The following is a 23,354-nucleotide window of genomic DNA, read 5'->3' as shown; positions in this document are numbered from 1 at the left end:
TTTATCAATCAGCCCTCGTACACTTACATATTTAGCATGTAATTTCCAATTAAACGTGATTGCCTTTTCCTGAAGGTCCCTAGTCCTAACAGGAACACTGATATTGTTTAACTTATGGCCAGGAAATCGATAAGGATTGTTCTTTACTTAATTCATATGTTTATGTTATATTTAATACTGCATATGATTAATTTAGTATTCGTTTCATCGATACTTTTAGAGTTTGGCATCCCAAACGTTTGAGAAACAAGCAATTGTTATTAGGAAGTACAAATTTATGTTTCTGATAATGATGTCACATTTTCACGTAATGTGTATAAGACATATTTATTTATCTGTATCATTCTGTTGCATTATTATTAAGTCAAACATTTAATTATTAGGCTGTACTAGAGGATTTTACGGTACAAACTGTTCCATGACGTGCAATTCCAGTTGTGCTGAGTGTGATCAGCAGAACGGAGAATGCACGGGTAAGTTTATTTATAGCAGTGTTTGGGATAATTATATATCTTAAAAGGATACGTGATTTTTTAAAACCATAATGATGATGGTGTTGTGTTTGCATATGTTTTAAAATGAAGAGCATGCAAGTATTAATTATTTTATATCTGTTCATAAATTCAAGAATCGCTGTGAAATTGAATATTAGATAACAAGAGCACACCTCGTCAAAGACGATGCTATGAGACAGACGGACTTTTTTGTCTCGGGGCACTCCCGTATTTTTTTTGGATGAGATAACTCTATCTTAAACGGGATAGGGAAAGAAAACGAGCACTCCCTTTTCCGCTATTCACAATAGGATAGCGTTATCTATGTAACAAAATTATGTCGCTTAATGCATATTTCATTGGACATTGATGATCACATCAACGTTCATTTTGTTACTGTTAAGTAGGTGAGGAAAATGATTAAACACTTGTCTGCTCCATTGAAAGGGATATAACAACCATCAATAAAGAGTTTGTCCGGCAAAGCCCATGCTGACCAGCCAAACTTTTACACTGAGGTTAAAATATCGCTGTATAGATCAATGTAAGATGATATTAGTCACAAAGACTTCTTGTGTGCTGAACAGGCCAAATATGCAGGTAGATGAACAAGTTTTATGTTGAATAAATATGTTTATTGAACAATAATTATCTCAGAATTTCCTCTGTTAGAAATGTCTTTTTTGTTTTTTTGCTCATTAACAGAACAAGCCCAAATGTCTGGAAGTCCACCAACAGCTGACGCCGGGCCAATAGTAGGAGGTATTGTAGGGGTGATTGTTGTTGCTGTCATCGCTATTGTCATTGTCATCCTCTTCAGAAGGTGATGTATTACAATTTTTTATTGAGATATTACCCGTTTATATCAAGGATTTACACATTATTCATAATATATGACAGTTCTTACAATGTAGATACTCTCTATAACGGTTTTTCTTTTGCGAACGTGACACGTCCGTAAAGCAGAAACTATCAACCTCGTGTGTGTAATTCCAACCATCCAATGACCCCCTCCCCCCCCCCCCCCCCTTTTTCGAGATCAAGTTCACGGTTTTATTGTGTAACGTTATAAACACGCTTTTCAACAAATTTATCTTGCACGTGTGCCTAAGCTAGCAAGCTCTTATTTAAGATAAAATATACATAAGATTTACATTTGTGACATTCGATGTATTCATGCCATTTTTCCACAGACGCCGCTTGAGTGCCAGTAAACAGGAATCCTTTACTGATATCGGTCGTTCCAATGTGCACGAGAATAACGTATACAGCGAACCACCAGAAACAAAACACATGTCTGTCAAATCTGAGGCGGCAGTGAAAAACATCTATAGTAATACACCAGGTGATGCTTGTTTCATCTTAAGATATACATAACACAGAAACAATGAAAATAATGGGAGACATTTGATATCTGAACCTTGGATCTATGATTTACCTCACCAATTCATGGCCAGAAATATCCGTGACTAATACCAATGCGCAATGTCAATGTGCAAAATCGACACCACTAAAGAGAAATATTTTGATATTGCAGTGATTGACAGCGCCGTATCAAAGTAATACTTTAGGTTAATTTTTTTTTCTGTGGTTTTTGTTTCTGTCGAATTATGTTAAAGATGCTTCATCGCCGTGTAGGTATTGTTTGTCCTTAAAATGCATCAAATTAAAGCTACGGTATACAAATATATTTAATTAACACCAGCAAATAATCAACTGATAACAGGGTCGTCAAATAATCATAGTATAATAACTTAAGTAACAAATATGGGATGCAATTGAATTTGAATGCAGGTTAAACATAAAAGATAAAAGGAAACACTCAAACATTTGCAGAATTGTAATAGTGTAAAGTACATAACCTATGTTATTGCACAAATTGTGCAACATCCTGTCATTGGTTTCAATCAATCATTATTACTCTTGGCGGACCTTAGCTGTTAATAGGGCGTTACACAAAATAAACCAAACCAAACCAATTACTCTCGGCGAGATGTTGAATCTTATACCTGTATAAATTACCGAGACTTATATATATGTGTGGTGTACGTTACAGATCCAGACGGGCTACCCGAGAACTCCGCCAATGTGTATGTAAACACTGAGCAGGTGGCCAGACAATCCGGAGTTGGTGATAGAGTCTGCTATAATTCCGGTCCTGTTGGGTTTCTTGTCTCCACCCTCAAATCTCTTGTCAAGACAAAACTGCAAAACAAGGCGAAGGCTTTCGAGAACGAATACAAGGTATGAATTGTGTAATCAAAAAGAAAGAAAGCAGGAAAAATCATGCTGACATGTATTCTGTATTCAAACGACGAGACAATGAAATCAGCAATAGAAAACAGAACTATAGATATGTTACAAAAAAGGATCGACTTAATCATTGAGAAAGCTCAATTGAAATGAGATATGATATAGACATTGCAGACTGTATGATATAGATGGTGCTACGAAGGCGACACAAATATGATTTTTTTGAATTTACTGAAGTTAATTTGATCAGCTTTATAAACATTGCCTCATTTTTAACCTTTTTTCATTTACACAACACGATGCTTTGAAGCATTCTTATAAAGGCGACATATATATATATCCATAATTGAAGAAGAAATTCAATTTGAACAGGTTAAGGCTATACGTTATTATCTTTTTTGTATTTTGAATGATGTTGTCTTTCTTCAAAAAAGAGTTTACACATGTACTTTTCTTTTTCTGTTATAGTCTATACCGTCTGGAGATTTACACGAACATAAAGTTGGAATGTTACAACAAAACAAAGCAAAGAACAGATTTAAAACCACGTTTCCCTGTAAGTATGTCTTTGTTCAACTATTTACCAGAAAAAAATAATTACAAGTCGTATATCAAATGTTACTTTCTTCACAAACAATCTGTTTATTATCTTGAAACGATTCAATGCCGATTGGCCTCTTTGTTCAGCTATGACTGGGTTGAACCTACGCGCTCTGTCGATAGAGGAACTGTCCATGGTCGAATGATATGAAAATATACATCCCTGGACGGATACAAATAGCTCACACAGTCATAGCTTGAAAAAAGTCAGTTGGTCTTGAAACGTTACGACACGTCTACCAAGTACATTGTTTGTGTAAATGTAACACATCGATATAACATATTTACCAACTTTTCAATATTGTCAATATATCAGTAGTCTCTATCTGTCAAGATTTTAAGGAAGAATTATAACTTAATTGTTAGCTCACCTGGTCCGAAGGACCAAGGTGAGCTTATGCCATACCGTTGCGTCCGTCGTCCGTCGTCCGTCGTCCGTCCGTCCGTCAACAATTGACTTCTTCTTCATTACCACACATCAGAATTTGACCAAATTTGGTCAGAAGCATCCCTATGGGTAGGGGACTCAGAATTGTACAAATGATGGGGCTGACCCCCTGGGTGCCTCTGGGGCGGGGCCAAAAGGGGTCATTTTTGCGCTATTGATATAAACGACTTCTTCTCTGAAACCAAGCAATGGCTATCACTCATATTTGCCTGGTAGCATCACTATGAGGTGGGGATTCAAAATTGTACAAATGATGGGGCTGACCCCCCAGGGGCCTGAGGGGCGGGGCCAAATGTGGTCAATCTGGCTATATTGATATAAACGACTTCTTCTCTGAAACCAAGCAATGGCTATCACTCATATTTGCCTGGTAGCATCACTATGGGGTGAGGATTCAAAATTGTACAAATGATGGGGCTGACCCCTCAGGGGCCTGAGGGGCGGGGGCCAAATGTGGTCTATCGGGCTATATTCATATAATTGACTTCTTCTCTGGAACCAAACAATGGATATCTCTCATATTTTACTGGTAGCATCACCTTGGGGTAGGAATTTGAAATTGTACAAATGATGGGGCTGACCCCCTGGGGTCTGAGGGGCGGGGCCGAATGTGGTCAATTTGGCTATATTGATATAAACGACTTCTTCTCTGAAACCGAGCAATGCCTGTCACTCATATTTGCCTGGTAGCATCACTATGGGGTTGGGATTTAAAATTGTACAAATGATGGGACTGACCCCCTGGGGTCTGAGGGGCGGGGCCAAAAGGGGTCAGTTTTACAGAATTGATATAAACGACTTCTGCTCTGAAACTAAGCAATGGATATCACTCATATTTACCTGGTAGCATCCCTATGGAGTGGGGATTCAAAACTGTACAAATGGTGGGGCTGACCCCCAAGGGGTCTGAGGGGCGGGGCCAAAAGGGGTCAATTTGGCTCTCTTAATATAAATGACTTCTTCTCTGAAACCAAGCGATGGATATCGCTCATATTTGCCTGGTAGCATCACTATGGGGTGGGGATTAAAAATTGTACAAATGATGGAGCTGACCCCCTCCCGGGGGCCTTAGGGGCGGGGCCAAATGTGGTCAATTGGGCTATATTGATATTAGTGACTTCTTCTCTGAAACCAAGCAACGGATATCACTCACATTTGTGTGGTAGCATCCCTATGGGGTTGTGCCAAAAGTTAATTTTATTTCATGGATTAATGCATTTTTTTACATCAAATCCTTACGTACCAATATAAAATGCCTATGATATATTGACATAGCAATACCATTGACAAATATACTTAATCATTCTTGTTTCATATCTCATGAAATCCAGGTGAGCGATACAGGCCCTCTGGGCCTCTTGTTACATATATCACGTTTTTTTGTTTTTATGGGTGAAATTGATTTGTCAAAAGTAACGAATTATTTGAATTGAAAACATGTTTAGAAATATGATAAATTTGGTCTAGTTTTTATTTGCATAAGTTCCTAATTAAGATCTTGCTGGTCACTGGTTAATGGTTTAAAAGTCACATTTGATCACTTCTGAAGAAAAAAACCTTGCATACAAGATATCGCATAAATCCTTTAAAAATTGTATATTGACTGATACGTACACTATAATGTCAAAATATTAAGATGTACCAATCTCTTGTAATGAGTCATCAGTGGTCAAATTTGAAAATCTAGAATTACAATATTTTATTTCAACGTCACCATCCTTTCTACATTTCTTTCTATGTTATGTTATTGTATATTGTATATCTGTCATACGGTGGCGCCGTTGTTCCTTGTTTACAGATGACCATTCCCGTGTGATCCTTGATACCATTGGAAAAGATCCACACTCCGATTACATCAATGCCAACTACATCGACGTTAGTATAATTTAGAATAGTTAATGAAGAGTTATAGAACCAAAGCTCGATACCTAATATTGACTAAACATTGCTTGTCAATCGTCTGTTTCTGTTTCCATCTGGGAGAGACGAAAAGGGAGTTCGCACTTTACCATATGGGTTATACTTAATATCAAAACTGGAGGGAAAACACTGCCATATCAGCCTCCTACTAAAGGAGTTTGTCAATAAACCCTCGATGTCGTATTGAAAAGGTTTCCTTATCTAAACAAAAATGTTAAATGTCAAAACTATAAACATCATAGATAATCTGTGAAACTACGATAAGTATCTGAGTTTTAACTGATAAAAAATATCATATGCTGTGATTATATGTGATTATAATTCTATATAATATTACAATATGTTTATCATACTTTACAGAGTGTTACAAAAACTGCGAAATACGTAGCAACACAAGGTAAATAATGTGGTTCATTATATATACAGGATACGTAATTACCCATTAAATCAACACAAGCTAATGCATTATTTTAATAACCTTTAAAAATAGAGTGTTTAGTTTATATACCAATAAAGTCGCCGATAATTTAATATTTCGTTCAGAAAAACATCACGGGAATTGTCTTCTTATTCCATGTTTTAAAACATCACAGGTGATTTTCTCTTATACAACCATCTTTTTAAAATGGAAACCTTTAAACTAAAACACTGGAGAAACAAGAAAGACATACTCTTTACCCCTATGCAAACATCTATTAACATTTCAATTTATTTTTTAGGACCGAGGCCCGGTACTGTTAATGATTTCTGGCGGATGATATGGCAGCTGCAGACCAGCAAAATTGTCATGTTGACAAATCTTATAGAAGGCGGAAGGGTATGGACATTTTGTAACATTTTCAAACATAATTTGATGTATAACGATGACATTCAAATATAGGTCCCCGATTATCATCTTTTTTTTCTCTTAAACGACAGCGCATTACTAATGCTTTGATAACTAGGAAATATTTTTGATCACTTTATTTCGGAAATCTTCATTCGTTTTTTGTCACCCTCGCGTCATTAGTATCAATAACCGAATTTCACGTACTCACTACTGATCTAGTCGGCCTTCTATTATAGAAGGTAATTTTTGTGGGTAGGAATCAAATTCGAAAATGACAGAGATATCCTCAAAATATAAGGATATTGATGACGGTCTGGTTATTTTTTTCCAAATTTAAGCCGAAGTGCGACAAGTATTGGCCAGACGAGGGAGAACCTTTGACAACGGCAAATTTCAGCATCACTATGGACAGAGAAAGGTCGTATGCCTTCTACGTCATCCGGGACCTTACAGTTACAGAAAAGAAGGTATAAATAAAACAGGAATAGCAATAGTTAGAAAAGCCAAACTAAATGTGTTCTACATGTATGACTATAAATGATATCAATAATTCTGAATATCCAATTTACTCATTCAGACGAAGTCAGTACGTCAGATACATCAGTTCCACTATATCACGTGGCCCGACCACGGGACTCCAGACCCAAACGAACTTGTTGTCTTCCACCGCCGTGTGATGAACTATGAGACTGTCTTGAAAGGGAAAATGGTTGTTCATTGCAGGTATAAAGAAAAGAGGTTTACCAATTATACCTGTTCATACTTCACAAGGATTTCATTATGCTCGTCGTTTTAAAGGGGATTTTGACGTTTTCCTATGTTTTTTTAGGTCACCTGAGACAAAGTCTCAAGTGACCTATTCTAATCCCCTTTTGTCCGTCGTCGTGCGTCGTCCGTCCATAAACAATTTGCATTTTCGACTTCTTCTCCAAAACCCCTAAACCAAATTCCATGTAATTTGGCAGGAAGCTTCTATGTCTAAAGGTCAACCAAAATTGTAAATTATATGGTCCCCACCCCCCAGGGGCCTGAGGGGCGGGGCTAAAAAGGGTCAAATTGACTAAAACTTCAAAAATCTTCTTCTCTACTCTCAGATATGGTGGAATCAAACACTCTTCGTAGATGGAAGGGTCTTAAGGTGCTTTACCAAAATTGTAAATTTCATGACCCAGGGGTCTCACGTTTGCCCCTGGGGAGGGGGTAAATTTTACTATAGTTTATATAGGGAAATCACATTTTTGACTTTTATTTGTTTGATTTGTATTGGAATTCATTCTAATTTGGTAGCCATTGTCAGCATGGGATGACAGTTTGATTGCATGCACATGTTGGCCCTGACTGACACCCAGGGGCTGATGGGTAGGACTAAAAAGGGCCAAATTGACTGAAATTTCAAAAATCTTCTTCTCAAGACCAAAATAAGGTGAAATCAAATACTCTTTATAGTTGGAAGGGTCTTAAGGTGCTTTACTAAAATTGTGAATTTCATGACCCTGGGGTCTCAAGTTTGCCCCTTGGGGAGGGGGTAAACTTTACTATAGTTTATATTGGGAAATCACATTTTTGACTTTTATTTGTTTTATTTATATTGGAATTCATTCTAACTTGGTTAACATTATCACCTTGTGAAGGCAGTTTGATGGTATACACATGTTTGACCCCCAGGGGCTAATGGGCGGGGCTAAAAAGGGCCAAATTGACTGAAATTTAAAAAAATCTTCTTCTCAAGACGGAACTAAGTTGGAATCAAATACTCTTTGTAGTTGGAAGCATCTTAAAGTGCTTTACTAAAATTTTGAATTTCATGACCCTGGAGTCTCAAGTTTGCCCCTGGGGAGGGGGTAAACTTTACTATAGTTTATTTAGGGAAATCACATTTTTGACTGTAATATGTTTGATTTCTATTGGAATTCATTCTAATTTGGTTAACATTATCAGCTTGGGATGGCAGTTTGAGGGTATGCACATGTTGGCCCTGACTGACCCCTAGGGGCTAATGGGCGGGGCTAAAAAGGGTCAAATTGACTGAAATTTCAAAAAACTTCTTTTCAGACCGAAATAAGATAGAATCAAATACTGTTTATAGATGGAAGGGTCTTAAGGCGCTTTACTAAAATTGTGAATTTCATGACCCTGGGGTCACACATTTACCCCTGGGGAGGGGGTAAATTTTACTATAGTTTATATAGGGAAATCACATTTTTGACTTTTATTTGTTTGATTTGTTTTGGAATTCATTCTAATTTGGTAGCCATTGTCATCATGGGATGACAGTTTGATGGCATGCACATGTTGGCCCTGACTGACACCCAGGGGCTGATGGGTAGGACTAAAAATGGCCAAATTGACTGAAATTTCAAAAACCTTCATCTCAAGACCAAAATAAGGTGAAATCAAATACTCTTTATAGTTGGAAGGGTCTTAAGGTGCTTTACTAAAATTGTGAATTTCATGACCCTGGGGTCTCAAGTTTGCCCCTTGGGGAGGGGGTAAACTTTACTATAGTTTATATTGGGAAATCACATTTTTGACTTTTATTTGTTTTATTTCTATTGGAATTCAATCTTATTTGGTAAACATTGTCAGCATGGGATGACAGTTTAATGGCATGCACATGTTAGCCCTGACTGACCCCCAGGGGCTAATGGGCGGGGCTAAAAAGGGCCAAATTGACTGAAATTTAAAAAATCTTCTCAAGACGGAACTAAGTTGGAATCAAATACTCTTTGTAGTTGGAAGCATCTTAAAGTGCTTTACTAAAATTTTGAATTTCATGACCCTGGGGTCTCAAGTTTGCCCCTGGGGAGGGGGTAAACTTTACTATAGTTTATATAGGGAAATCACATTTTTGACTGTAATATGTTTGATTTCTATTGGAATTCATTCTAATTTGGTTAACATTATCAGCTTGGGATGGCAGTTTGAGGGTATGCACATGTTGGCCCTGACTGACCCCTAGGGGCTAATGGGCGGGGCTAAAAAGGGTCAAATTGACTGAAATTTCAAAATCTTCTTTTCAGACCGAAATAAGATAGAATCAAATACTGTTTATAGATGGAAGGGTCTTAAGGCGCTTTACTAAAATTGTGAATTTCATGACCCTGGGGTCACACATTTACCCCTGGGGAGGGGGTAAATTTTACTATAGTTTATATAGGGAAATCACGTTTTTGAATTATTTGTTTGATTTCTATTGGAATTCATTCTAACTTGGTAAACATTTTCAGCATGGGATGAAAGTTTGATAATATGCACATGTTGGCCCTGACTGACCCCTAGGGGCTTATGGGCGGGGCCAAAAATGGTCAATTTAATTAACTGAAATATTTCAAATCTCAGGTGACCGTTAAGGCCCATGGGCCTTTTGTTTTATTTATTCATTCACTTTGCTATTGTATTGTTATTATGTTATTGAGTTTTGTTGATATCGCATCATCTGTTTTATGTTCGTTCTGACGTTGTTCAGTTAATTAATTAATGACTGAACCCTTTGGCAGTGCTGGCATAGGCAGAACAGGAACATTTATTGCCCTAGATGCTCTCCTGGAATATGGGAAGGAGTCCGGACACATTGACGTAATGCAATACATAAAAACCATGCGGAAGGATAGGATCAATATGGTTCAAACTGTTGTAAGTTTCACAGTGATGAACTCTATATAGTTTACATAAAATTTGATAATATCTTAAATAATTTAAGCAAATGTCTCATTTCAAAATATTTTCTTTCATATTTCTAGCCATTCGTATTTTTATGAAGAGTTAATCTTTTTGCTCAGGAAGTAGCAACTGGACATAACATAATCGTCAATGGAAATAAGTATGTTGACTACATCATGAGATTATGTCTCTCGAAATCTTGTGTATTTACTCAGCAATCGACATTGGTCACGAAAATCGTGATAATGACAACTAGACCATTGATAACAAATAGCTACACCAGAACGGGTGCAAGAATGTTACTGACTTGATATTAAAAAAAACATATAGCTTATTTTTTCAATAGTCCCGGTTGGTATTGCTTTAATTAAAGATCGAGGTAATTGGTTGTTTTTGAAAAGTTGGAAAACTTTAAACACATGTATTCGGGTAACATATGAATCGACATGAACAACCCACCTGTTTTTCGATTAAAAAATCTTCAACATATATATAAATAATGTCTTTGATGCCTTTTCTTGTAAGATCTTACATCTGTTGAAATGTCGTATAATCAAAAAAAACAACGATGTTACTAAACGAAATTATTATTCTCATCTTTACATCCCAGGTGTAGAAAATGCACTCCAGTATTCATGCAGATTTTATAATAGATTCTGATGAACACCTAATGCATACTTACGAAAAATTGCAAGAAAATAAGTTATTTAAACATTTGTCATTGCATGTACATGTGACAAAGATAGAATCATAAAAACTAACACAATAAAGAAATATGTTGTGCAATTTCAACACACACATGCTACATCTGGCCCTAAGATTATCTTTTGATAATACCTATAACATTGAAGTTCGTGTAGAAATTATGAAACTTTAAATGCCAGTAATAACGATTCATTCATTTATCCAGGAACAATACATAGCTATACACCAGCTCCTTATAGCAGCCTTCGATATGCCAGACACCCTGATTCCAAGAATGAAGTACCACACGACACTTACTACTCTCTCCAATGGCGGTCCCACGAACCAAACAAAGCTCAGGAAGGAATACCTGGTACTCTCTCATTCTATATAGATTATTCCCGTTTGATATCAATACAATTTCAAGAGACAATTTACTCTTAATACAATTGGCATCTTCTGTAATAGAATTCTGATAATAAACCTGTTGTTGAAATATAGACTTTTAGAAAGTAAAATGATTTTTCTACATTATTATAAAAAGGTCTCTACATCAATACATACATTGCATTTTATATAAAAAGATATTTAACAAGATATCTCTAAATGATTTTTCAACAAACGTTTCATTTAGCTGACACAAACTATGAAAACAGCTTACGATGAGACAAGCTACAGAGCCGCCTTACTGCCATCAAACAAGATGAAGAACAGGACCTTATCAGTCGTTGCTGGTAAAAATTTACCTTTTTTCCAATAAAAGCTCTATCAACATGAAGCAATAAACCTGGTCTAGTCTTGCCTATTCGTTTGGCAAACGTATTCCAACTCACCAAGGTCTCCCGTCAAGTGACACCTTCCTTGCATAATCATCAATGAAATTACAGTATTTTACGGTAGTTCAATGTTTTGGTGTTTTACCCTAAATCAGCAAATTTAAAATAATACTTTATCTTTGCGGTTTTATCGAACATAAAACAATTGTAGTGATGAATTGCATTTAACAAAAAAATCCTCTTCATTACTCAACCAGTCATAGACTACCATGTATGATTAAAATTCGACTACTTAACTTCATATGAATTATCAGAAATTGTTAGTGGAAAGGAAGTATTGTGATTAATGCTTTCCTCTGGTTCTGTTCAGTTGACAAGTTCAGGGCGTACCTTCGATCATATGCTGACTGTAGAACGGACTACATTAATGCCGTGTCAGTGCCAGTAAGTAATATGCGTATTATGTGACATTTGTTTTACCTTGTTGAAATGGATTAACTAGTATGTGTGTGTTATGTATGTCTGTAAGTTAATCAGAATGGCAAAGAACTTGCTTGTTAAAAAGTGATTTTATAGGTGAGCAGTTCAAGGGATTACGGGTGATATTTTAGATCAAATCTTGTACTTGGTCACCTTTCCCCACCATTCAATGATATAACGGCAGATATGCATTACGCAACGATAAGCGAATTAGTGGTACATTTCCATGCTGTTACAAATTAAAAAAAATGTGCTATGAGATTATTTAGAGATGTTGTGAAAGAATCAATCTTAACGTTAACATCCTTCATACTGAAGTCCTGAAGGATTTTATGTTGGGTCTACTTATGATTACTTCACTAAATGTCTGTGACAGTATTACCCAATGAAACCAGTACACGTACCTAGTAATCACTCCTACATTGCTTCCCACATGTAATCAACCTTTCATTCACATGCAAGCAAGTATTCCGTTTTCCTTTGACCTAGTCCTATACATCCAAAACTGGGTACATCGTCACACAGACTCCTCTGGAGGACACCGTGGTGGATCTTTTGACGATGATAATGGACCACAGCTGTCAAACAATTGTCATCATCGAGCCGGACGACATTGTAAGTGTGTTTCCATACAAATGTTACGCAATGAAGAAGCTCGAGGTGCAGTTTATTTGAAAAACTGTAATTTCATCTGTTCATATTGGTATCAACGTTACAAAATTACAACTGGAACCGTATAAAATCTTACAAAGTACCTATGTAACATAAAATTAATATCTATTTCGATATAGACGGTATAGACTTTTCATCAACGTTACAGCCTGTGACATTATTTGTTCGTGACGTCACAGTGGAGCAACACATGGTTTTTTAGATGGGCCTGCCATACTCCATTTTCGTCGTGATGAAACAAAAACAAATATTGTCTGGCATCTGTTAAAGGAAATGAACTCTGTAAAATAGTTATCAAGAAGTATAGTATTGCCAGACACATATTGATATATGACCGTATCAGAATATATTGCATTCTACCTATCTTAGGACTGGCTTCCAGGGGAAGGTGAAGATAAATCCATCGGGAATTTCACGTTGGAACACAAAGGAAAGTCTTCAACAATAGCCAATGTCGCTTTGCTAGAAATCGCAATAGAAAACGCGGTAAGATGGATGTTTTGCAGTGTCTGAAGTTTTTATATGTATTGTTGAATCCTGATTTCAAAAATTCTGGCTTAACATATGCTATCATGAATACTGATAAATGAACATGTTTATTTCTCTGATATGAAGGAGTCAGAAAAGGCACAGCCTGCGGAAAAGACACTTTCGTTTTTTAACAACATTTTGTGCCGCCCCTCCTTAGTAGAAAATCCCTATCCATCATACATATAATTTTGCAGTCTGCAATCTTTCGTTATGGACATTATCCATTGCATGCAAATAACATGTCTTTCCTAAATGTAATTGACTCCTTTTAGGAAAATAGCTTCAATGCCACTGTTAAAGTGTTTCATATGACTGGATGGGGTGGAGAATCATCAGTCCCAAAGGATTCGTCCATGTTGCTTCACCTACTGGAACTAATTGACAGCAGACGCAAATCGGACGATACCAAGACAGTAATAGTCATGTGTCGGTATGTAGTTTTCCTTCATATTTATCTATAATATACTTTTGTTAGACGTTATTAAATACTACTTGATATTGACGGTTGTTGAGGATATGGAGGAAAGGCATTAAGCTTTTGAATCTCTGCGTATCATGATAATATCATTCATGCTCTTTTGATGTTTCAGTGATGGCTATTCCCAGAGTGGGCTATTCTGTTGTATCAGTAATGCCAGAGACCAAATGAAGAGTGACGAAGAAGTAGATATCTTTCAGATTTCACGTCAGCTGCTTGTGCGACGTCCAGCATTTGTGATTAATTTTGTACGTATATTGACATTTCCACTACTCCAAGAAAGATATCGTAACTTCAGTGGATAATACCGATACTTTCATGGCGGTCCTGATTGGATTGGGAATTGGCTTCCTGTTTAATATTTCTATCAAACTGATTATAAGAGTGTTATCTTACCGGGAAACTCCATTCTCTATTTATCAATGTTTCTATGGCATTTGCCCCTCTGCTTTCTTGGTGGTTTACTCAATTGAGGCATATTATCCGCGTTTGTTCTTGACTGGATGACGATGAATCTTTTCTTATTTTGTAATTTCCAGTCTTAGCTTAGCTGGTCTGGAAGAGTAATTTCCCTTTCCCATTAATTTGTTATGCAATTATACTGATCATAATGTGTGTATCTTATGCATTTTCGATAAGTATGAAATTATTTCAAATGCAGGATCAGTACCAATACTGCTACAACGTCATAAAAGACTACCTGGATACCACCGACGTGTACATGAACTGATTAATGAGTACCTGGATACCACCGACGTGTTCATGAACAGTTTAATGAGTACCTGGATACCATCGACATGTACATGAACTGATTAATAAAAACATGGATACCACTGACGTGTACATGAACTGATTCATGAGTACCTGGATACCGCTAACGTGTACATGAACTGATCAATGAGTACCTGGATACCACCGACGTGTACATAAACTGATTAATGAGTACCTGAATACCGCCGACGTATACATGAACTGATTAATGAATACCTATATACCACCGACGTGTACATGAACTGATTCATGAGTACCTGGATATCACTAACGTGTACATGAACTGATCAATGAGTACCTGGATACCACCGACGTGTACATGAACTGATTAATGAATACATGGATACCACTGACGTGTACATGAACTGATTAATGAATACCTGGATACCACTGACATGTAGATGAACTAATCATTGAGTACCTGGATACAACCGACGTATACATGAACTGATTAATGAGTACCTGGATACCACTGACGTGTACCTGATCTGATTAATGAATACCTGGATACCACTAACGTGTACGTGAACTGATCAATGAGTACCTAGATATCGCCGACTTATACATGAACTGATTAATGAGAACCTGGATACCACTGAGGTGTACATGAACTGATCAATGAGTACCTAGATATCGCCGACGTATACATGAACTGATTAATGAGTACCTGGATACCACTGACGTGTACATGAACTGATCAATGAGTACCTAGATATCGCCGACGTATACATGAACTGATTAATGAGTACCTGGATACTAATGACGTGTACATGAACTGATTAATGAGTACATGGATACCACCGACGTGTACATGAACTGATTAATGAACACCTGGATACCACCGACGTGTACATGAACTGATTAATGAGTACATGGATACCACCGACGTGTACATGAACTGATTAATGAACACCTGGATTCCACCGACGTGTACATGAACTGATTAATGAGTACATGGATACCATCGCCGTGTACATGAACTGATTAATGAGTACCTGAACACCGCCGACGTGTACATTAACTGATTAATGAGTACCTTGATACCACCGACATGTAGTTGTACAGATTAATGAGTACCTGGAAACCATTAACGTGTACATGAACTGACTAATCATCACATGGATACCACTGACGTGTACATCAAATGATCAATGAGTATCTGGATACCATCGCCGTGTACTTGAAAACATGTATTTTAAACAGAGTTTACGGAAAATTCTTAAATGTACCGCTTTCGCTTTAATAGTTTACCGAAGATGCATACTCTGGAATTGTTTCCGTAGTAAACAGCGATGCGTTACAGCTGTATTAAGTTTTAACTATGAAGTGAAAATGCTGAATCATCCAAGGAAACTATTTATATACTTTAGTTTGCTTTGGTGATTGTAACATTTTATCTTGTAAATATCTGAATCCTTCTATAGGTTAACATTTTTCGTCAAGGATGCGACGACAACCAATCTAAGTTCACATATACATAACCTGATTGTTTTATCCATTAATTATCATGCATCCCGCTCCTATTGTTAGGAAGTTATTGTGCTGTTAGTTATACAGAGAAACATTTAACTCAGTCATGTATTCAATCAGATGACAAAATATTGCTCATCAAACCATAAGCCAATAACATTTTTTATAGAATTATTAACACAACTGATGTTTGACATATCACTTTTGTCAGTGTTTGTAATTTGCTGCTCTCAGTTGGAAGTTTCTATCACTATATTTTAATAGATATTTAATCTTATTCACATTACTTTTTATTTTACATTCTATAATTTTTGGTGAATTTGAAGCACATTTTACATTGCTCTAGATAGAATAAAGGTTTATTGCAGCTCTATTTAATTTACTTGTATATTTTTTATCAGAATTAAACGAAATGTGCTGGCCGGCTTTTCATCAAGTTTATCCTGAGCGATGCTGCATTACAGGTTTTAAGCCAAGTTACATTGCCTCATATATTATTATACAAATATAAACGGTGACCGTCTTTATAAGGTAAATCACTACCAATAATCATGTTCTACTTGCGCTAAATATACTTTATATCACTACTCCCACTGGAGTAAGAACTACGTTTTCCCGATACTTTTATATTTCCATGTCGATAACCCTGCTTATACTTGTTACATTGATTTACAATGTATATACATCAATTTGACTTATTGTAAATTGCTGAATGTCATATTTGATTTTTAATTTTTCTTTACTTTTTATTTTCAACCATTCGTATACGTCAAAACAGTGTTATAAGAATGTATTTGTTAATTCACATAATGTTAGACCAAGGGAACAAAACCGTGATTACATGTTGTCATATTAAAAAAAAACTAAACATCAATTACTTATAACTGTTATAACGGTGTGTTCAACATTGAAATTTTTTTTTTCCATTCTAATATCAAGTTTAATTTTCAAAGTTGGGTTATAAATCGATGCTATGGAATAAAGGGAAAGATTTGCAAAGGTTGAAAGATTACCTTTCTGAATAAAAACAACGAGTATCAACTGACTTTTTTTTCATCGGAAGTAAACGCAGTAGACCAACAAGGTTCTGTCCTGGGTGTCTTTGAATTTATACCATGATTTGCAGATTTGAAGACGAATTGTCTTGACTTTCCATTGGATCAATTGTTTACAAACAAGAACTGTAGGATATGTAGCCCTCAGAATTTACGTGGCAACTCACCAGAAAATCTGCTTTATTGGTAGGAAGTTAGGAACATCAATGATGTAATGAATTTCTTTTACATTTTTTTTTATTAGAATATAGTATCTCCTCTGCTCTGCAGGTAGGGCGTAATAATTGTACCTGCTGCCCCCATTCCATGATCGTAAGAGGCGACTAAATTTGGGATCTTTTCTCTTCTTAACAACTTTCTTCTTCCTAACGTCTCCCTTGACACTGCCTCACTTTTGGCCTTTAGTTGAGCGTTCGCCCCTGTGAGTAGACTTTGGGTTCTGTCCCCTGGCCGAGACATACCAGAGCCTTTAAAAATGGTAGTTGCTGTTAGGACTTAAACAAAATAAACCAAACCAAAGAGTATCTTCCCTTACTTGTAATACTGGATACCACTGCATACATGTCAATGCTAATTTTGTTGTAATAATTTGGAAGGATTTACATAGGCTTTGTCTGATGTCAACCATTTTATCTATTAAAAAGCAATAGAAGATTGTTGAAATTGAACTGATGCTAACACGATGACTGACAATCATTTAATCAATTAATATTCTATACAAAGGCTAACAGGAAATTGCACTGAATATTGACCTTAAAACGCTTATTGGATTATTAGAATATTGTTATTCTTAGTTTAAAATGTCTCAGGTGACTAATTCTAATAGCATTTTGTCCGTCGTCATGTGTCTTGAGTCGTCAGATCGTAAACAGGTTACCTCTTCAACTTCTCTAAGAAACAATGAAACGATATTACATTGTTATTTTGAGTAACTTTTCATGACTAGAGATCAGCCAAATGTAGGAAATGTATGGTCCCCACCCTTGTGGGTCCTAAGTGGACAAAAGTGACGTTTTCTACTTGGATTGGACTAACATATACTGTAGTTTACAGGGCTTCATTTATTAAAATGCCATTGGAAATATTTCAAACTTGTTTGAAATGATCAGAATGGGATAACAGTTTGATGGACCGTACTTCGGGATATTTTAGATGTGATTATATTTTGGTTTATTTGGCGCCTGGGGTGAATGAGATAAAATTAGACACACCAAAATTTCGCAAAAACGATCGTCGGAACAATATCCGGTTTATAGCAACCGTCTTTCCGTTTATTTACTACATACCCATTCCTATTTTTGATAAAAACGGGCCAATAGGGGTATGTTTTCAGCTAAATATGTCAAACAATTCATTCACGTTTTCATATTGATTGTTGTATTAGCTGTGTTCAAGGACAAGCGAAGACTGTTTACCTGTGCAACCAGGTGAGACGAAATACAATATTTTTGTATCATAATGAACAAACACATCAATTACATAACTACAGGTAAGTGCCAAAATTTAACACACATGATGGTAAACGCCAAAATCTGATGCACCAATATTGAACCACTCTATTTTGAGCTAAACACGCAAAATTTTGGCGACCCCAAAATATCCCGAAGTATACACATTTTGACCCTGACTGATCCCTCGACCTGATGGTTAGAGCTAACTGAAATATGTAGGTAACTGTTCAGGCCATGGACCTCTTGTTAACTTGTAAATTACAATTAATAAAATTTATATTTCTTAATGTTTTATTGTCTGTTCCTTTATTCAAGTTTCGATGTGCATTTCCTGCAATAAGGATACCGGCAGCTCATCATCAATGCATTAGGTTCCTCTCATTTATCCCTCATCCTGTACAGGTCTGCAGACCTGTTGTAATATGAAATTCTGGTATTTAAGCGTACTAATACCCCTAAGAAAACATGGAATAGGCTGTTAGAATAGCAGTAAACTTATCTACAATATTTCCTCATAAATATCCGTTTCATTTGATATATTCAAGTAATTTGTACATTAATGATAAAACGTGTAAAATTCTCTTTTAAAATGAATATTACGCGAGAAATAAGATTTTGTTTGAAAGTTGAAAATAAGTAGGTTAGTATTATACGATCAACGAAAAAAACAGTAAAATCATTTAAATGGCATACAATTGTCGTCATTACGATCATGACAATGAAAATAAAACACTTAAAAGTATATTACCTGAATTTGGTTAACAAATGACATATGGGCAAACACAGAATGTTATTATAACATTTCTTTCTCTTTTAGATATACCAGACTACTATATAAGGAGCTGCCTCCCTTGATTATAAGATAGTGTCAAAATATGTATGAGGGGAAAATTAAACTATTGTCACAAACATACCCTATCTCAAATGTGATCACCTACAGTGATATAATAGCTATTATAATGGTACAATTTAAACGCTAATTAATATCACTATATACAGTTAGATGTTAGATAGTATGTTACAATCAGAACGCACATTAATATCAGCGTATGTAGTTAGATATATATTATAAGTCACAATAATATTCGTTTTGTGATTTAGTACGTTTCATAATAACAGTAGTGTTGTATTTTCAAAGCAGGGATATAATCATTGTCAAATCGACAGACTTGAAGAGCAAGATAAATAACAAGTAATGACATTAAACACCTAGAGTGCAAGCTAAACATTTTTAAAGCACGCCTGCTGAAAACAGACGTGTTACCGCTGTAAGCTTGTATTATTAGGTCCACATACATGAAGGTTTTGTGTTAAATAGCTCTTTCAGACGTGGTTGTATAGTCATAACAAAATACAACTTGTCCAAACCTCTATTTGATCTTAATCCTTTAACAATTTCCGTGTTACTTCCTTGTTAATGTGGAGTCATAAACTCAGAAATGGCGACGAGGAATATATTGTTAAGAAAAGGTGTGATCATGGTCCTGTTCTTTAAGAAATAATTAACGATGATTTGTGTATTGTTGCAGGATATACAACGAGGACGAGGATATTTTGCAATTAAATTAATAATGAAGGCCGCAGGCCTGAGTTTTTAAATTAAAATTGCAAAATATCCGAGTCCGAGTTGTATATCCTGCAACAATACACGAGTCAAAGTTGATTATTTCTATTCTACCATGTACTGTTTAGTTCTGAGATCGACCTCTTTCTAATAGAAAAACAGCAAAGAAACCCCTAGAAAACCTTGTAATTTATTTCTTGAGTATTGCATTATTTGTTGATGAAATATACAGGCAATACAGTACTACGATAAGAGCATCTATCATATGGCATTGATTTTGAAAATTAAAAAAAAAAAAAAAGGATAAAAAAAAAGAAAAAAAGGGGCCTCCGTAGGATTCGAACTCGCTTCTTGATAAAATATTATTGAAAGACTAACCCATTAGCCCACTCGGCTATAGTAACCTTTTGTATAACAGGTGAATATTAGATATATAAAATTGTAACAGCCGTGACTCACGACCGTGTATTATTGGCACGAGCGTGGGTTATTGGAAAATAATACATGGTTTTAAACCAATCAAAACTGGCGTTACATAGCAAACATGGTAGAATCATATTTAATATAGCTTCATCTGAAAGTAAGTTCTTACGAGTAATATATACATGTAAGCTACAATTAGGAGAGGGCTGTCTATAGTATGTCCATGTAGATAATTATACACTTTCCTGACAAGAGAAAGAAGAAAATATAAACAAAAACATTCGTATATAAACAAAAATATATAAAATAGGTTACCTAAGAACATACACAATAATAAAACTCCAACTTACTCGATTCTATAACACATTTCACATATAAATTGATATATTCTACTTAATTAATGAGTTATCGTTTTTCTCTTTTGCTAAAAGTTTATTTATCCCCCGTAACCGTGTTATGACATGGTCTTTTCTTAAAGTCGCACGACGCGTTTGTTGTTAGTTCCAGTCTGTTTCAATGGTTTTCATATGTAAAACACTGTAAAGGTAGTGGATTATTTAGGTTATCTTGCCCCCTAAAGTCTCATCACTTTTACATAGGACGAAGGACTTCCAGACTCATCAAGGTAATCTACAAGGTTCAGGTGACGGAGTTCATATGTACTACAAAGCCTTCCTATATTCTCTTTGACAGTATATACGGTAATTCATATATCATTTGACTTGATATGACTATATATTGATCAAACCTAGCACGTTCTACACATAGTTTTTTGAAGATAACTCTAATTATTCAACACAGACTTTCTGATAAAATACACAATGAAATATACGAAGGCTAATTGATAATTTGTGAGCCTCGTATTGAAGGGTTTTAATTTTGCCGGACATATTGTATAATTGTTCGACATAATCCCCTTCAGTATCTATACACCTTTTGCCAACGGTGTTTAAGGGCCTCGATGCCACTTTTATAGATTTCTTTTTTCTTGGCTTTTCAGAAAGTAATCCACTGCATGTTAGGGTTATGGTAAGAGAACCAGAAATAGCTGTTTTCAGTTTTGGAAATAATTGAAAGTCTGATGGAGCGCGATCAGGCGAATAAGGCGGATGCTCAATCAATTTAAAGTCACAATAGTAATTGGCAGCCATGGCAATGACAAACTCTTTCACACTAACCCTAACCCTAATAAATTTTGTCCATTTTGCAAAAGCCGCTTGTTTGGTTTACTTTAGAGTATCACTTTGTCGTTATAAACTAACCAAATTAGACCAGTCATTGGGTACACGGCCCTATAAAGTCAGAGAACAGTAGGACCGTATACAGTTAGATATTATATAAGATACTGGTACAATCCGAATGCACATTAAACATATACAGTCGAACCCGGCTATATTGAAATGCTTGGGGAATGGCAAAATACTTCAAATTAACCGGTTTTCAATATAACCGGGATCCAGCCTTTTGCCGACATATTTCAGTACAGCGTTACGTCAAACAACACACCATTGTTCAATATAGTTAATCAACATTTACTTAGTATTTACAATCGATTCCAAAATGATAGTAGTTTCACGGTTTATTAGAAATAATGTTAAATTCGACGGGAGGCGTTTTCGACTGTTGCTTGTTTTTGTTTATGTTGAGTTCGCGGACACACATGAGAACAAGTTTCCGGTACATCCGGGCTACTTTCCGAAAACTATCGTCTGAAATCGGACCTGTGCGTCGGTGATAGATGGATTTTCACGAATTGTTTGAGGGTTGTTGTCAATATCACTGTTCTGGTTACGTTGTTAGCATTGTCTGTCAAATCCTTAATAATGGCCTCGTCATTTGTAATTGTCTCGCGTGTAGTTAAATCAGAGTCAATTTCGATGTATACTGTACATGTAGCAGAAGCCAAAATAAGCTGTGTCCCTCAAGGTATACTCGTAAACATAAAGATTCATGCACATAACAAACGCATTTAATAATTAAAAGTCACAATTTATTTGTATTGTGTAAATCAGAATATCATTTTTATCTGTCTTTTGATCGGACGCACGTACCGTAATGACCGGTAATCGAAGCCTGTCGTGGCGACTTTCAATTTAAGCGATACATAAACAATGGTTTAGCATTGCCGGGGGCAATAATTTCCTTTCAAATAAAGCGATATTTCAAATAAACCGATTTCAAAATAACCGATGAAACAATACAAAGACAAAGAAGGCATTCGGACGGGGATTTAATTTCACTTCAAATTAAACGATATTCCAATATATCCGATTTCACATTAAGTGGGTTCGACTGTATAAGCAAAGATCAGAGAACAGAATGTCATAAATAGACAGGCCTGAACAATTAAGGCAATACAATACAGCTTCATAATTAAAGATATAATATGGTTGTTTACGTTAGAGTTAAATTCAAAATACTTGTTTTTTATTATGGAATTTTTATAAGAACACTCGACTCAAAGCGGGAATAAAAATCATTGTCAAACCGATAGCCTTCAAAAAGGAATTATTACCAGCTAGATTGCAATCTAAACATTTAAACGTCGTGGTTTAAATATCGGCAGTTTATTTTACGCCTAGTGTTAACAGAACTCTGTGTGTATATATTGTATGGTTTTATTGCAATGAAATACACCGTCTAAATAGCGATTGACTCAATAGTTTGGCACAAGTATGCTTTGTCATTATAAAATACACCTCGTGCAAAACAGTCATTTGATATTGGAAACATGAAACTTAAACACTGTCCATTTCACTTCCTTGTTGATGTGGAGAGTCGCCATTAAACTCAGA

The 23,354-nt window shown here is 35.8% G+C and overlaps 1 protein-coding gene across 1 annotated transcript; it reads left to right on the top strand.

Moving 5' to 3' along the window:
* The first annotated feature begins 418 nt into the window (after positions 1-418).
* Positions 419-13,329, top strand: LOC117326618 (receptor-type tyrosine-protein phosphatase T-like). Its single transcript, XM_033883378.1, has 16 exons — positions 419-473; positions 1,200-1,317; positions 1,688-1,839; positions 2,551-2,738; positions 3,216-3,303; positions 5,594-5,670; positions 6,076-6,112; positions 6,435-6,532; positions 6,883-7,011; positions 7,122-7,267; positions 10,042-10,177; positions 11,115-11,261; positions 11,523-11,622; positions 11,996-12,108; positions 12,634-12,759; positions 13,186-13,329. Exons 1-16 carry the CDS (start codon positions 419-421, stop codon positions 13,327-13,329), a joined length of 1,854 nt encoding a protein of 617 aa, XP_033739269.1.
* Positions 13,330-23,354: the final 10,025 nt, after the last annotated feature.

The sequence above is a fragment of the Pecten maximus genome, chromosome 4 (assembly GCF_902652985.1).
Source record: "Pecten maximus chromosome 4, xPecMax1.1, whole genome shotgun sequence".
In the NCBI taxonomy this organism is placed as follows: Eukaryota; Metazoa; Mollusca; class Bivalvia; order Pectinida; family Pectinidae; genus Pecten; species Pecten maximus.
The sequence above is the reverse complement of the archived record's forward strand: the minus strand, read 5'-3'. Positions and strand labels throughout refer to the sequence as shown.